Here is a 15,735-nt window from a genome sequence, read left to right as displayed (position 1 = left end):
TTTCTTCCTTTATTGGGTCCCTATATGGCTATATCTCTGTCTCTCTCTCCATGAACGAGAGACAGAGCTTTCTTGCTTTTAAGAACAGTGGCAGTTTTGGTTGAAAATCTTACAATCTGCCACTTTGTTGCTTTTCTTGGTTTCGCAGAAGATGAAAAACGCAAATTAAACATACATACATGAGCTGTGATATCTTGAGCCAATATATAGATGCTCATTGTAAGAAATTACATCAACTTGCAAAAAAAACAAAAGCTAACAGAGCGGAAAGCACGAGATAGCACCTTGCCTTGATTCAGACACTCTTACTAGACGTTTGTTTCTTCCATTGTAATGAGCGTCGTATGTTGTAAAAGTAGGCAAGTTGTATGCATATGCAATGCTTTAGCCCTTTCTCTGTGTTGTTTTCTCTTCTCTAACTAAAAAACGGTTTGGTGGTGACCAATTTTATTAAATTCGTCCGGTAAGGTCTGATCACAAATTCAAGTTATTCTCCATTTTTTTAAAAAAATCAAAAGTATCTATTAAAAAAAAATTTTAAAAAAAAATTAAAGTTTTTCACCAGATTTTAATATTCTAATTACAAGTTAATTCAAGTTTTTTTTGTGAAACAGAAACTAGTTTAGACTCCGGATTGATCCACCCGAGAATCCAGGTTTAATAATTATGATGGGGAATGAATGTTTTATTATTAAATTCATCTGGTAAGGTCTGATTACAAATTAAAAACGTTAATTCAAGTTAATTTAGATTTTTAGAAAAGATAAAAAATATTAATAAAAAAAATTCGAAGAAAAAAGTTAAAGTTTTTTTACCGGTTGCGAGTTAATTCAAGATTTTTATGAAACACAAACTAATTTAGGTTCCGGATTGATCCACTAATTATGGTGGGGGGAGTGAATGTTCTATCCCTGTGCCATCTTCTGTTAGCTAATTGGCTTGTTTATTGCCTGTAAGTAGTAATATTCCGTCGCTTGATTCTCGTGTGGATAAGACGAAGATAGAAATTAGAAAGACCCCAAACAAGAAGTACCGATTCGATGTCAAGGCATATTCCTGTGCAGCATTGCACAAAAGGAATGAAGACTGGGAGTTGTCGACGCATGCAATACTCTTATTAATCTGTCTCCCAGCTCCAAATTGTTTTGTGCGAAGGGAATCAGGCAGCTGACCACCAAGCCACGTTAGCTACTTTGAAGGAGGTGCCTCTTTTGATCTGGAAATCCCTAGAACACGACGCCGATACTAACATTGGACTGATCCACACACTCGAACTTAGGCCCGAATCTGATAGATACTCCTTCAATTAATGGACGCCTTCTCAATTTCATGAAAATGTTAATAATAGAAATATTTACAACTCGAGTGAAAGCATATAACATTTTAATGATAATATCAACCAAAGTGATACTTGAACAATTTAATTAGTGGTCGCTAATAAGTGCATTTCTTTGTAATTAATTTTTTTTAGGATATTTCCCCTATGATTAGTTTGAATTAATTAATACTAAATGGTAGATCATCACACTTAAATTTTGTAATTTTTTGTTTAAAAAAATTATTGACTACTTTTTGTGTCATGAGAAGTTTTAAACTACATACAATAAGTTGTTGATTCAAAATTTCGAGCTAGTTAGTTTAATTTAAACTTAAAATTTTATTATTTGGTGAGTTTCATTTTAGTTTCTTAATATTTAATATGATGTCAAGGTGAGTGTAAAAGCATAATTTACCGTTGTGATTCAGGAGAAAAAATAAATAAAAAATTAGAGTGAAAAATATAAAATTTGGAGAGTACTACAGGAAGCGCGGTAAGGAAAGAGAAAAGGAAAAGGAGGAGCTAATTTCTTTTTTTAAAAAATAATAATAAAGAAATTATGAAAAAATCCATAAGAATTAAAAAAAATAAAGGAGAATGAGCTAGCCCTTTTTAGTAATTCTGTACCAATGGACAAAAAGAGAGAGTGAGAAAAAATATAACTTGCCTTGTATTGAATATATATCGAAGGGTAGGCTCTCCTAGCTGGCACTACTACGCTGTTCCAAATTAGAAAAGGGCGAAAAAAGCGTAGGAGTATCATGATAGAAACTAAAAAAGTCACCAAGTAATTATGTTTAGAGATAAAGCATAGAATCGCAACGGTAAACTATGTTTAGGCTTTCCTTGTTGGCACGATCGACTTCTCCAACGATAAGATGACCAGAATTCTTTGTTGTTTCAATGATCATGTTTTATATGCATGGCCATAACGACACAGCAACCATGACAAATTGTCAAAAAGACCAACTCTAGCCACAACGGACGAACTAAAATAGGGAAACGTCGACCTTGGTTGAATTACACAAGTTGCTGGGACAATAGAACAGGAAATAATGAAGCTGTGGAGGGGGGCTGCCGGAGCCTCTCAAAGACCAAATCAGCATATTGGCCGTCAGCCTATCCGGGCAAACTCGGTATCGGAACTCAGATCTTGAGGCAGCATTCGTTAACGCCAATAGTCATGATGAGAGCTACGTGGATTACTGGAGTGCCCAGAGAGTGTTTGCATGGATACGCGAATCTCCCGTGAGCTTGAAGCCCTTGATATGGGCGCTCGCTTCATGGAGCTGGGTGGTAGCTATCAAGGGATTGATGCTAATGCATGGTGTTTTCTGCTGTAAGACCCCAGCCGTACAAAGGATCGGAAGGTTGCCATTAATTAATATTTGATCTATCAAACTTCACGGATGGAAACTCAAAACCAGAAAAATGTGGGGCTTCAACACCTTATTCGCTCTTATTTCTCGTTTTTAGACCAAAGACCTGCCTTGTTGTACGTACAAAACGGAACCAAACAGAAGAACCAATGGTGCAGGATCATGTAAAGTTGAAAAACTGGCAATCTTTGCTTGACATGTTGCTCCAAATTAAGACAATAGGAAATAGGTTCTAATAACAGAGGCCATGGATTGTGTGATCATTGAAATATTCGATGTTTACAGCAGAATATGCAAAGGGATTGCAAGGCCGGTTCTCATGGGGATATATTCAGCTGGGTAACTTGAAGCAACCATGGCATTTAATATTCTTCAAAAGGCAAAAGGTCAAGGTGAGGAACTTGCTAAATATTTGGAATTTTGCAGGGATTTCGGTGTGTGTAACGCATCTCGAGCGCATAATCAATGTAGTTCCTGCAGCGAAAGTTACAAAAATGTTGCATCGCACGAGGATGCTAATAAAGCATTAGTGGTGAGAGAAGATGTTGTCATTGTTCGAGAGAAAGAAGTAGTAAACAGTAGATTGAAGACACTAATAATCTCTCATTTTAGAGCAAGCAACACTTCTTCCGCAGAGAATCGTCCAAATTATCTACCCCTTTATCAAAAACAAGATATACCAGATTTTATTAGTTTCTATTAGTTGTGTTAGGGATTCGCAATATTCACTTCAGCGAGCTTCATCAATTAATTATGGAGTCGATTTTTGTTAAAAACCAATAATAATGATAGTTCTGTTCATACATGTTTTTTCTTTTCTTTTCTTTTCTTTCCTTTCTCTAAACAATTCATTTTTTTATTAATTTTTATATTAACGATTGAACTCAGACTTAAGATTTCATGTTTATCATGTTAAAGCAAAAAAAAAAAAAAAAAAAAACATAACATGCTGGAAAAATAGGAGGATTTAAGGGTGTATTTATGGGCACACTCCTAAGTTCACGGACACGATTTTTTGAATAAATTATCAAATCGTCTTCGATTTTTTTTAATGAAACTAAAACAAATCGTGAGAAGAGTTACTTTAAAAAAAGCAATGGGAGGGTAATAATGGGAGTGGCAATCTTGTAAAACGGACTTGATTAAAGATTGGAGAACAATGCGGCTATAAGTAGAATTCAAAAGGTGAGTTTGTTTTCGGTCGGTCCAGGCGATAATGACTCGTTGATGCGAGTTCTTAGTCTAAAGTCCCGTCATTTTTATTTTATTTTTAAAGATGTGTGGCGGATTTATGTTTGATTCCCACTGCTAGATATATCTTTATTTATTTATATTTTTATCTTTGATATATTAAATATATATTAGTCCACACACTAGCAAGTATAAAAGGTATAAGATTTTCATGGTGCGCATGTAGTTAGCCTATCCATCATAGGTATTAACACATATTCGACTAGGAGGTTATTACGGATCAATATTGTGAGTTTTATTGGTAGATTATATCAATATCGCTGGGGTTGGTAATTATGCCATCTACATCAATATTTATCAATAAAAAAAAATAGGATAGTGTTATCCCCGTTCCATAAATTCTTAATCCAGCGTGGCATTTATTGTGAGTTTTATTGGTAGATTATATCACCCTTATATATATATATATATATATATATATATATATATATATCATAATACTAATTTATAGTATCGCGCTTCCCTATGTTAGATTATCATAACAAAATAACTCAATTCTTTCAATTTAATTAAAAAAATATAATTCATAATACAATAACTATCAAACACTTCATAAGTTGAAATACCTATGTTTAGGTTAACATAACAAAATAACTCAATTCTTCTAATTTAATTAAAAAAAAATATAATTCATAATACAATAACTATCAAACACTTCATAAGTTGAAATATATTAAATCCCTAATTGTTATCAATTCCACACAAATTTTATTTTCCTCAAATTAAAAAAAAAACTACAAAATTGACAAAAACAATAATTAATACCCCACCAACTACCTATTATTTACTCATTTCAAGAATAAATAATATTAATTAATACTCTAATTGTTATCGGTTACACATTAGTTTAATTTTCTCTAAATTTTCAACAAAACCCATAATTACCTAAAATCAATTGGGACTCAACTAATTATCTATAATTTCTTCAATTCAAGCTTATTCAATTTAAATTAACACTTTTAATTATTATTAATTCCACCTAAAATCAAATTTTCCTGAATTTCAAACTTAACCATAAAATTATCACAAGACAAAAATGGTACTCATTAACCATCATTTTTTTCAATTTATAATACACTTAAATTACAAAATCACACTCAATTTTATCAAAAGATAAATTAAGTTCATTTCTCTCAAATCCAAAATAAACCTTAAAATACAAATCATATATTAATACAATATACATAATTATCAGTATAAAACAAGCAAAACAAATAATTAAATATACAAGCAAAATATTAATATTACAAAAAAAAATTCAATGAATTAACTTAAAATATAAATGGACAATTTTACTGACTTGGTGGGGTGAATCTTCATAAGAAATAGAACCAAGGGATGGAAGTTGATGTTATTACTGTGTAGGTGCCAGAGGGTTTGGTGGCTAGATTTGTGAGGGGGGCTCTCATAAATTTTTAGAGGAAGAGAGGGTTGTTGTAATTTTAATTGAAAGAAGAAGAAGAAATAGAGAGAAGAGAGGACTATCAGATTTTATTTTATTTTAAAATCATTGATGAATTGTTGACATGATTTTTTAATTTTTAATTTTTTTATTCTATCATCATTTACGTCTAAAATTTACGTCTAAAATTACAAGCGAAAACTTTCTATCATAATTTTCACTGGCAAACGTTAACAGTGATGAAATATTTTTCATCCGTATTTCTGTTATTTTTTTCTATTTTCTAGTATTGGGAGGAGGTGGTGATAAGATGATAAATGTAATAGTTTAAATAATTGAATGATATTATAAATAGATTACTATTTGTAAAATATTTTATGAAATTTCATGAGTTAAAGATATTTTTCAGCAAATAAACTAAGTTAAAAGATAAATTAAGTTAGAAGATTGATTGTAAAATTTTTTTTATTGACCTGTTTTCTTGTAAAATATTTTATAATAAAAAGTTTTCTAAAAACATTTTTTAAAAAATATTTTACTCAAAACAGAGAAAGCCTCGGAAACAAATGAGCTTTCATCGGAAAAAAAAAGCTGGTAAGCTATGCATGAGAGAAGCAATTTCACCACCAAAAAAACAATAGAAGTGGCAAACCAAATCCTAAGAACATTATCCAATATGGTGCATGATCAGGCCAAAATCACAAATAAATTAAGAATCCAAACGGGAGAATTTGTATAAATAAACATACACTTTACCGATAGCTCTCATAATTAACGTTTCAGGTTTTACGGCATGAATGTAGGGTTCAAATTGTTTTGCACGACGGGCATATATAGATCAGAAAAAGCTGGTGTTTGGAAAAATATAAAACATAAATAGATAAAGTTGAAAATAAAATAAAGAATTAGAAAAGAAGGCCATGCAGGCTTAGCCTTGGGCCCGAGATAAATAACAATACTCTAGTTGGGCTTATGATAACAGCCCACAGAGAATATGGCCGAGTACCAATAGAAAGGAAAAAACACTTGAACGACGTGTCTTCACATTACCCATCCATGGAAAATGAGTTTTTGATCACCTTTTCGCTGGAAAACCTTTCTTTTCTCTCCATTTTGATGCGCACCTTCATAACCAGAAGGTGCTTCAAGATCATCTCTACAATCTCACAAACTCTTCCTACCACGTTATAGAAAGGATTGTCCCATGACACTCTACACAATAAATTCCCACATGGAAGAACAATTCGGAACATATGATCAACACTAAAATAGTCGAGCATTTAGTGAAGAAAAAGTGAAAACGAAAATCATTTCTGAACGCTAAGTAGAGCTCCAGATGCAAAAGGTTTTCCAATGAAAGCAGATGGTGATTCATAAAAGAAGAGGCCACAAAATAATTCTTTATGGAAATATTTTGTTGAGAAAAAGGAAATCGGATATCATCACATCAAAATTGTATATAACATATATTTTAAGCTAAAGATTTAATTTATTTTGTTTTTAATGTAATAAATAAATAAATATTTTTTAGAAAATGATTAGGAAAACTCTACCAAAATCATACCTCCAAATTTCATAAAAGCAAACTCTAGAAATGTAAAGGAAATCAAAAGTGCTATAAAGGATTCTCCAAATAAACAACAGGTATATAAGAAGAAGCTCATCTCAGTGCCATGAATAATTAGAAAAGCCAATACTCACGGGCAAACAATAAATACTTACCGTCTCTTCTCAAGAGAAAACAAGGAAGGAAGGAAACAATAGATACTTGCAATCATATGGCAACGATATACATACAAAACTATCCAGTTTTCCTTTAGATACTATTGCAAGAACAGATAACCTGACCACACCACACAAAATACAGATACGCGCAGACATGGCATCACGAGTCAGTCACCAACGAGATTTTGAGGAACTACCATTCTTTACAAATTACATGCATCAAAAAGCTATGCTGTCCGAGAAAAGAGAATATAATGTTTATAATCCCAGAAGAAATTCAGCAAGTCTAACGTTTAAGAAATAAGGACAATTAGATATCTAAAATCACCATTCTTGCTTTCTTACACCATAAGAAGAAGAATGTTACCTTAAACCAAAGTCATGGAATAGTCTGAAACTACTAAAAAGAAAACAATTAGATATGGTGAAAGGAGAATTCAATTGATAATCTTTAATAAAATGAAATTAACCGCAGAAAAGAGAATCCAATCCAACAAAATAAACTCATCCACATCCTACATCCGGGTGCCAGAACTTACTGGTTGGCTTTTAACACAGACGAAAATGAAAAGTTAACAACAATTTCGAAAAGACTAGATGTCTGAATTTCGAAAACATGTATCATGGCTGAAAATTCTTGAACTACAACGAACCAAATAGATCTCCGCAAGAGGCCACGGATATATACAAGAGAAGCAGGCCACAGGTAATGGGAGTCCCATTACTGGTACCAACAAAGTAAATCTACCTGATAGTGACAAACTTGTTGGTTCCATGTCTTGCCCAGTGAGTCCTTAAATCAATTGGGTTAGCAAAGTTATAACCTTCAGCCGCGAGCTTCTCCAGTACCTTCTTAAATGCACCCTGACTCATTTTCCTTCCAGCTATCCTTGCACCGCGTCTTTTGGTACTCATTGGCAGAGGATACATCGAGACATTTGTGGTGCAACATGCAGACTGCCATCCTCCACAGCCCCATCGATAACATTGCTGAGGAATTCCGGTACATGAGCAGACCGGAATTGGGATACCTGAAATGTCCATATCAATCCCATTTATAACAACATCCACACTTTTCTTAGCTGGCTTCGCACGCTGAACTGTATTGTTGTTACCATCTTTTGGCTTTCTAGGTTTCTTAGGTTTGGGAGTTTTGGGGGCGGTACCCCCAACTTGTCTTTTCTTCAACTGGCTACCTTCCTTACTTACACTAGGCTCCTCCATCCTACTCACCCTCTCATCCCTTGATGAATCGGGTGGCTGTAACATTGGCATGGACTGAGCTCCAGAAGTTTCAGGGTGAACAACATAACTAGGATTTGGGGGTAGCATATTTAAAAACTTCTCCCGGTTTATCCAACTATCCCTCATATAATTCATATGCATAGAGGCATCCGAAACCAAAGACTCACGCGGAAGGTAGGCTCCAGTGGCACCAACCATGATGTTATTCGGATCACGCCTGGGTAGGAGATGCTTCGAATCACGGTCTACCATGGCTGGCATTAGCTGGAGACCTAGTGGCTCCTTGTATGACGGTTCATAATAACCCCAATTGCGCATGTTCAATGCATCGTCGTCCATGAAAGCTGTACATTGTCAACAATACAGCAAAGGGGGGAAAATCAGTATTTCTGTTATATTTTTTAGCATAACCACTAATAACATTGCAATCCTGATATCAGCTTCTGATATGTTCTGGGACCGGTCACCAGCAGCATTGTCACCCTGATCATCGAGGCTATCAAAGAGTCCTCGAGTAATAAAGGCAATTACCTTTACCACTGATAAATACAAAACACAATGACGATGTTTTTCATTAATCATAATTCCCAAATCAACAGATCCAATGAATTTTCAGCAAAACAGAAGCATATGCAAAGAAATCAGCAGGAAATACCATTCACAATGCCTGACATTTGCATCTAAACAAAAACGAAAAAAAATATGAAATGAAAAATAATTGTGTAAAAAAGTTTCATTTCCTCCGGATCTGAAAATGGGAAGGCTTTTAAGATTCCCCTAAACAAAAATGGGAAAAAAATTAAAAAAAAAAAACAACAACAACAACAAAAGATGGAAAAGATTCCAGTTTTCAAAATCACTTTTCAACATCTTCTGACGACACAAACAAAAACCCATTTCCAGATCTACAATATTCATTCAAATATCAGAAAAATGGGAAGGCTTTCCTTTTAAAAAAGCTTGACCTTGAACAGTAATAGATCTCTGCATTCAGGAAATAAATAACAAAGCAGAATAGATATTTGAGCACATAAGGCAGGTTTTCTCATAGCATATCATCAGGTCCCATATATTCAAAATTTTGAAAAGAGAGAGAAAGAAAAGAGACATGAGAGAGAAAACTTACTTGGGGGGTGTAAACGTCTCTTTAGGATTTTGCCCTTCTGGAGAGAGAAAGAGAGACAAAGAAGAGAGAGGAGAGAGAAACCTGAAAGAGAGAGAGGAGAGAGGAGAGAGGAGAGAGAAAACCCTAAAAATGAGAGAGAGGTAATGAGAGAGACGGATTTATAGTGTTTTTTCTTTTTTTAATTAAAAACATATTAGAAAATCTAAGAGAAGATTTCAATGTTGTTTTTGTAGGGTATATGTTCTTAGGTCACAACAAGCTCCAAATTCTTATCCTCTCTCTTTTATATTCTTTCTGATTTGAGGGCCATCCGACTTTATCTTGTTCCTCTTTTTTGAATGGTTTTAATAAAGTGTAGAGGTGGCCTTTTTATTTATTTATTTATTTCTTTTTTCTTTTCTTGACAAAAATGGCATTTTACGTTATTTACGTGGACAGGCATGGTTTCTTGACTTTATTATAGCCTCCTATGCCAACATAGATTTCCCAAATAAAACCAACATGACTAAATATTAAATATTGTGACTTTGTTTGGATGGAGGTAATTTGTGCTTTTTATTTTTATTTTTTTTAGTAAAAACATATTTTTATAATTTTTAAAGGTGTGATTCGTGCTTAAAAGGTATTGTATATTTGAAAAAAAATCATCACACCTCCAAGCTAAACACACATTAACTCCCTTGTTTTCGATGGTGTCAGGGATGTCAAGGTTTTTTTTTTTTTTAACGAAATTGATTAAGGGCAGTTCCTTCATTAAGAATAGAAATTGAAACTTCACACCAAAATATATATTTTGCTTACAATTTCTTTTTATTTATTTATTTACGTGGGGTGTCCGGGCCAGCTTACGCGCACCACGACTATTCCCCACGGCCCACTGGACATCCTGCAAGCCCAGGAGCAGGTAAGGCACCGCGGGGGTGACAGGCGTGCACATAGAGGATCGAACCCGGGACAGGAGCGGAATAAGTCACACGATTGACCACAGCAGCTAGGCCATCAAGTGCATTGCTTGAGGGTGATGATTTGCAAGTTGGAAATTTAAGCAAAGCCGAAATCTCGCCTACATCAATTAGCTGTAATGCCAATTAACTGTGATTAAGAAATAAAATCGACAGCCTAAAAAATTATTTAAAGGAAATGAATAAAAACATTTTTTTATAAAAATATAACCACAAATATTATAAATATAATTTTTAGAAATTTTTGGCTATTAAATGATTTAATTGTTGTTGTTGTTGTTGTTGTTGTTATATGTATTCATGACCAAGTTATTGCCAGATTTCAATAATGTATGTTATTATGTTTTAAAAACAAGTTAGCTACATAATTAAGACTTCAGTTTAGAAAAACTGAACATTGTATTGGAAAATTGTTAAGCATACAGTTATATGTTCATGAATCCCATTTATTTTTTCAGAGAATAATGAATTTAGAAATAGTAATTTGCTAAATTAAACATATGAAAGCTGTCGTATTTATAACTTAATAATAAAAAATCCAAAGTCACATTATTTATTAAAATAGAAAACAAGTAAAACAACACATTTTTGTTCAATCAAAACGAATTAAAGCGTACAATAACACAAAATAAAAATTATAGGAATAACATTAAGAATCTGTGCCTACCTAAGAGAGGGATCTTAGCCCAACAAAACAAAAAGCCTGGGTTGTAGCCCTTTCAGACCAAATCCCTCAACAGATCTCAGCTGAGTTTGGTATGGGCTTATGATCCGTTATGGCTTCGGTTTTAATATTTTACCAATAATCTTTGAACAACAAGTTACCAATCTCAAATTCAAAAATCTCTTTTAACCTTTTCAAGTTTCAATGATATTATTGTGAAATAAATATTATAGAAATATATAATCCAAAAGTTTAAGGTTTGGTTTATTAATTAATAGTTAAGTACTTGGATGTTTATATATATGCTCAAAACTTCTCCTCTTCCCTCGTTCTTCTATCATTTTTTTTAAAAAAAAACCTTTCAAGCAAGTTGTCATGGAATAAAGCTTTTAAATTGATAACATATATTGATGCTAACTAGCCATAGGAGTAGTTGGCCAAGAATTGTTGCGTTTATGTCTGTCCATCCAAAGTAAAAATCAACATTTCCGAGCTGACCATAGAATTTTCCGGAATGTAAAGAAGGCTATTGGTTATCTAGTAGCATGATCAAAGCATGGTTTCATTTCTTTACTTCACAAAAGCATTTCATGGCATAGGTTGCCGCGATAGATTTGCATGGAGGTCAATTTTAAACAAATCACGCGTCAAGTGAGTTGTTCCTAGCTCAATTTAATTTGATAAGCTGGTGTGCTCTTTTGTGTCCTCTTCAAGTTTATGTTTAGGCACTAAGTGTGTGAACGATTAAGCAAGTTATAAAGGTACAAGGCCGTGCCGCTTAACTTTCTCTCTTGAATTTCTACTCGATTCCTCGATGCTTAGAGTTTCTTCTGTTCTTTCCTTGCTTTAGCAATCTTCAATCTCCTTGCTTTCATGATGTCTTATTTGGACCTAATTAGCAGCAAGAAAAGGAAGAGAGAAGAGAGGGTGTTCAGGTTCAAGATTTTTGGTGAAAATGGCTACCCAGTTGAGTTTGACGGGTCATTCCAACAAAATATCAAAAAGCTTCTTGAACTTGGGCATTTTCAGAGAAATATTTGCAGTAGAATGCCAAGCTGGTCATTTAAGCTTGAAGTCATACGCCAACCTTCTTTTCACATCTTGTTGTTTGTTGTCGAGGAACCAATTGAGGCATCGCTAGAACATCATTGCAAGCACTGCCAGTATCTTGGTGAAGTCTTGATTCCCTAGTTCAGTGCTTTAATTCTCTTTCGTTACCTACAATATTGAATAAATATTTGGTTTCTGTCTTGAACAAGACAGATTGACTCCTTAGCATTCTAGAACTCGTGATGACATTCTATAGTAGTTGGTTTAGCATGCATGCAATATGTGCTTAATTTATTAGTCAAACGATTTCTTGCCTTGCATAATTAAGAAAAGAAAAACAGTTAAAACCAAACACGGGCATGTGGTATAATGTTGCTAGTAACTAGTAAAAACTGATTATGGCACTTAATTTGTCGAAGTTTATATTGCAGAATCATGCATGACATTAATCAGCTTCAATTTGAGAACCTGATTTATAGATGTCTTTTCTAACATTCTTACATAGGAGGTATGATGTTGGTGCGGTACTGTAATCTTTGTACTAATTAAGGACATTTGCTTAAATTATTTATTAGACGATCCATCTCCCAAGTTAATCTATGCTTTTTGTAAGCATGCATATTGCAGATTAAGAATATATACATGTTAATTGGTGTGTTTTATTCTCTCACTAAGCTGGTTGTTCCTTTATAATATAGCTCAGGCTGGGGTCAGAATATGATTTGCAACAGGAAGTATCACTTTGTTCTACCTTCGAAGGACATAGAAGCAGCTTTTTTGAACTGTCAAGATGGGGCAATTTCAACAAAAGACAACTTCAATTTAGTGCAATCACGGGGCCATCTCATGCATGGTATCTTCCACTCTAATGGGTTCGGGCATTTGCTGTGTGTCAATGGGATGGAAGGAGGTTCCGACTTGGCTGGATGCCAGATCATGGAATTTTGGGATCGGTTGTGCACGGGATTGCGAGCAAGGTTAGGCGCATCTATCTCATAACTTTTTATTTAATTATTGTCACTTAAGAGAATTCTGTAATCGTTTGTGAACTTTGCTTATAAGAACTGGCTCTTAACATGTAGGAAAGTGAGCTTGAATGACATTTCACAGAAAAGAAGTATGGAATTGAGACTACTCCACGGTGTAGCATTCAGTGAACCATGGTTCGGTCGTTGGGGTTATAAATTCGGGCGTGGAAGCTTCGGGGTCACTCAACCAATGCACCAGAAAGCCATTGAAACTATACAAGGCATGCCCTTATGCATACTTGTTCATTATCTTGGGAATTCTAATCATCATATTCCAGTCATTCTCTCTAGGTACCAAACGGTATCAGATCATTCTTTGGTGACACTTGGTGACCTATTCCGCTTCATGTTAGAACTCAAGACCCACCTTCCAGAAGAAAATTGTGTCGATAGCCATATTGTGAAACCTACTTGTAGATGGTCTCCAAAACGAGTTGAAATGGCAACAAGGGTGATTGTGGAAGCTCTAAAAAGGGCTGAATTTAGGTGGGTTTCAAGACAAGATGTTAGGGACGCTGCTCGTGCCTATATTGGCGACACAGGTTTGCTAGATTTTGTGCTAAAATCACTCGGAAACCATGTAGTAGGGAATTATTTAGTTCGGCGCTGCTTGAATCCAGTAACAAAGGTTTTAGAGTATTGCTTGGAAGATGTCTCAAATGTACATCCTGAACAACAAGGTTTGGTCATCAACAATTCAAAAATGAAAGGTAGATACAGGATGACAAGGCCTCAACTAATGAAGGACATGCTCTACTTGTACAGATGTATCCTCAAAGACCAAAAACCAACAATGAACCAAGGGATTCTTAGCGCAATACCAGCAGCTACAAGGATAATTCTTGACACCAAATACCTTGTCAAAGAATATAATGGCGAACTGCCATGGAAAATTCATCACACCGGCCATGAGGAAGCTGGGAAAATGACACTGTATTGCACGGTTTTTTTAAGAGACAAACAAGAGAGCAATGAAGTGATGAAAAAGGCAATGCCACCATTGGAATGCATCACCTTGAAAAACAACGCTACCTTCAATGAGCTTAAACTAGAAGTGGAAAGGAAGTTCAGAGAATTGTACTGGGGATTGAAAAGCTTCGTTGTAGAGTCAATAATGAACTTGAATGTGAAGGGCACGGATTTGGTTTCCGAAGTAGTTGAAGTGGGTCAAAAAATTGTGTTAGAGGGGAGCAACGCAGAGAGCGGAACAATCAACGAGTTAATATATGAATGTGGCGTTAATAACCGAGTCGTAGATTGTGCCTGTGGAGCCAAAGAAGATGATGGTGAGAGAATGATATCATGTGATATCTGTGAAGTTTGGCAGCATAGTAGATGTGTTCAAATTCCAAATAATCAGGAAATGCCTCCTATATTTCTCTGCAGCCGCTGTGAGAAGGAAATCATGATTTTACCATCTATGCCATAGCAATTGTATATCCTTTTTCTTTCCTTTGAGAAAGTTAAATGCAAGTCGCCTTATGTGACTTTAGAATTTAGCCTGGCTCCTATCTATGTTGTTTGTGTTCTTATGGTGTCATCGAAGCAAGCACGCTTCCATTATGTAGTCAGTCTACACTTTTCTTTTCTTTTTTCTTTTCACTTCGTCTTCTATTTGTTTTTCCTTTTCAAGTTTTTTTCTCCCCCCTTTATGTTATATAGTTTATGTTCTGCTGTCTATTCCAGGGATCGATCTTGAAGAGTATAAGGACGTTCATGATGGAGGGCCGGCGTTGATTGGGCTACTATTGCCTTAAAACCGGACTTGCATAGCTAGGGCCACAGAGATTAAACAGGCCTAAAAGCCCAAGCAACAGTCCATCCAATGATTACCATGCATCTTCAAACTTCAAAGTAATCTACCCAGGAAAAAAAAAAAAACCCTTCTTCAAATGAATTTTTTTTTTTTTTAAGATGAGGTATGGAATCTTTTATCATGTATTATTTTGGTATTGATCTATAATTCATGAAAGATAACCGATAGCTCACTTGATTAAATTTTATATTTGTTTTTTAATAACTGTAAATTTGAGTATTTTTATGGCCACTAAAAATTTTCATAATCATTAATTTTAGATTTATAGAATTAATTAAAGTATATATAAATTATTCTGAATATCCATATTAATAATAAAAATAATAATTTCAAGAGAGATCAGTATAGATTTTACTCGACCAAAGCCTTGATTGTTGGATACGGTGGCTAAACTTTTTCCAGTACTTCTTTTAATCTTGTGAAATTATATATCACACAAGTATATTGTTACAATAATTTAATTTAATTTAATTTGGTCCCGTACACCTTTTTTTTTTTTAGTTTAATATGGGTATCCAGACCATAATTTGATCTCGTACACCTTTTTTAACAGTCAAGACATCACCCATTATTTAACAAAATCATGATAATTTTATTAGCAGAATAGCTTTTTCTTTATTTTTGTGTTTTAAAGTATTTTTAAAAAAATTGAATATTTTTTTTAAAATTAATATTTTTTTAAATCATTTTAATACGTAATATCAAAAATAATTTTTTAAAAAAAAAATTATTTTAATATATTTTTAAATAAAAATTACTTTAAAAATCA

General features: G+C 34.0%; 2 protein-coding genes across 2 annotated transcripts; one reads left to right on the top strand and one right to left on the bottom strand.

The window, feature by feature from the left end:
- Positions 1-7,497: 7,497 nt before the first annotated feature.
- Positions 7,498-9,619, bottom strand: LOC7459089 (protein BASIC PENTACYSTEINE2). The gene is made up of 2 exons (XM_052456703.1): positions 9,447-9,619; positions 7,498-8,664 (listed from the first exon to the last, which is right to left on the bottom strand). Exon 2 carries the CDS (start codon positions 8,657-8,659, stop codon positions 7,820-7,822), a length of 840 nt encoding a protein of 279 aa, XP_052312663.1. The 5' UTR covers positions 8,660-8,664; positions 9,447-9,619; the 3' UTR covers positions 7,498-7,819.
- Positions 9,620-11,815: 2,196 nt separating this feature from the next.
- Positions 11,816-14,752, top strand: LOC7462645 (PHD finger protein MALE STERILITY 1). Its single transcript, XM_002315802.4, has 3 exons — positions 11,816-12,243; positions 12,826-13,099; positions 13,205-14,752. The coding sequence occupies exons 1-3, from the start codon at positions 11,946-11,948 to the stop codon at positions 14,577-14,579; spliced, it is 1,947 nt and encodes a 648-aa protein (XP_002315838.3). The 5' UTR covers positions 11,816-11,945; the 3' UTR covers positions 14,580-14,752.
- Positions 14,753-15,735: the final 983 nt, after the last annotated feature.

This window comes from Populus trichocarpa, chromosome 10, assembly GCF_000002775.5.
Source record: "Populus trichocarpa isolate Nisqually-1 chromosome 10, P.trichocarpa_v4.1, whole genome shotgun sequence".
In the NCBI taxonomy this organism is placed as follows: domain Eukaryota; kingdom Viridiplantae; phylum Streptophyta; class Magnoliopsida; order Malpighiales; family Salicaceae; genus Populus; species Populus trichocarpa.
Note: the sequence above shows the minus strand (reverse complement) of the source record. Positions and strands in the feature narration are given on the sequence as shown.

Bases quoted from the DNA above. Each gene is read 5' to 3' on its own strand.
- LOC7459089 (XM_052456703.1), bottom strand. From the start codon at position 8,659: ATGGACGACGATGCATTGAACATGCGCAATTGGGGTTATTATGAACCG.
- LOC7462645 (XM_002315802.4), top strand. From the start codon at position 11,946: ATGATGTCTTATTTGGACCTAATTAGCAGCAAGAAAAGGAAGAGAGAA. The intron at 12,244-12,825 runs GTGAAGTCTTGA...AATATAGCTCAG, and splicing joins CAAGCACTGCCAGTATCTTG to GCTGGGGTCAGAATATGATT. The intron at 13,100-13,204 runs GTTAGGCGCATC...CTTAACATGTAG, and splicing joins TGCACGGGATTGCGAGCAAG to GAAAGTGAGCTTGAATGACA.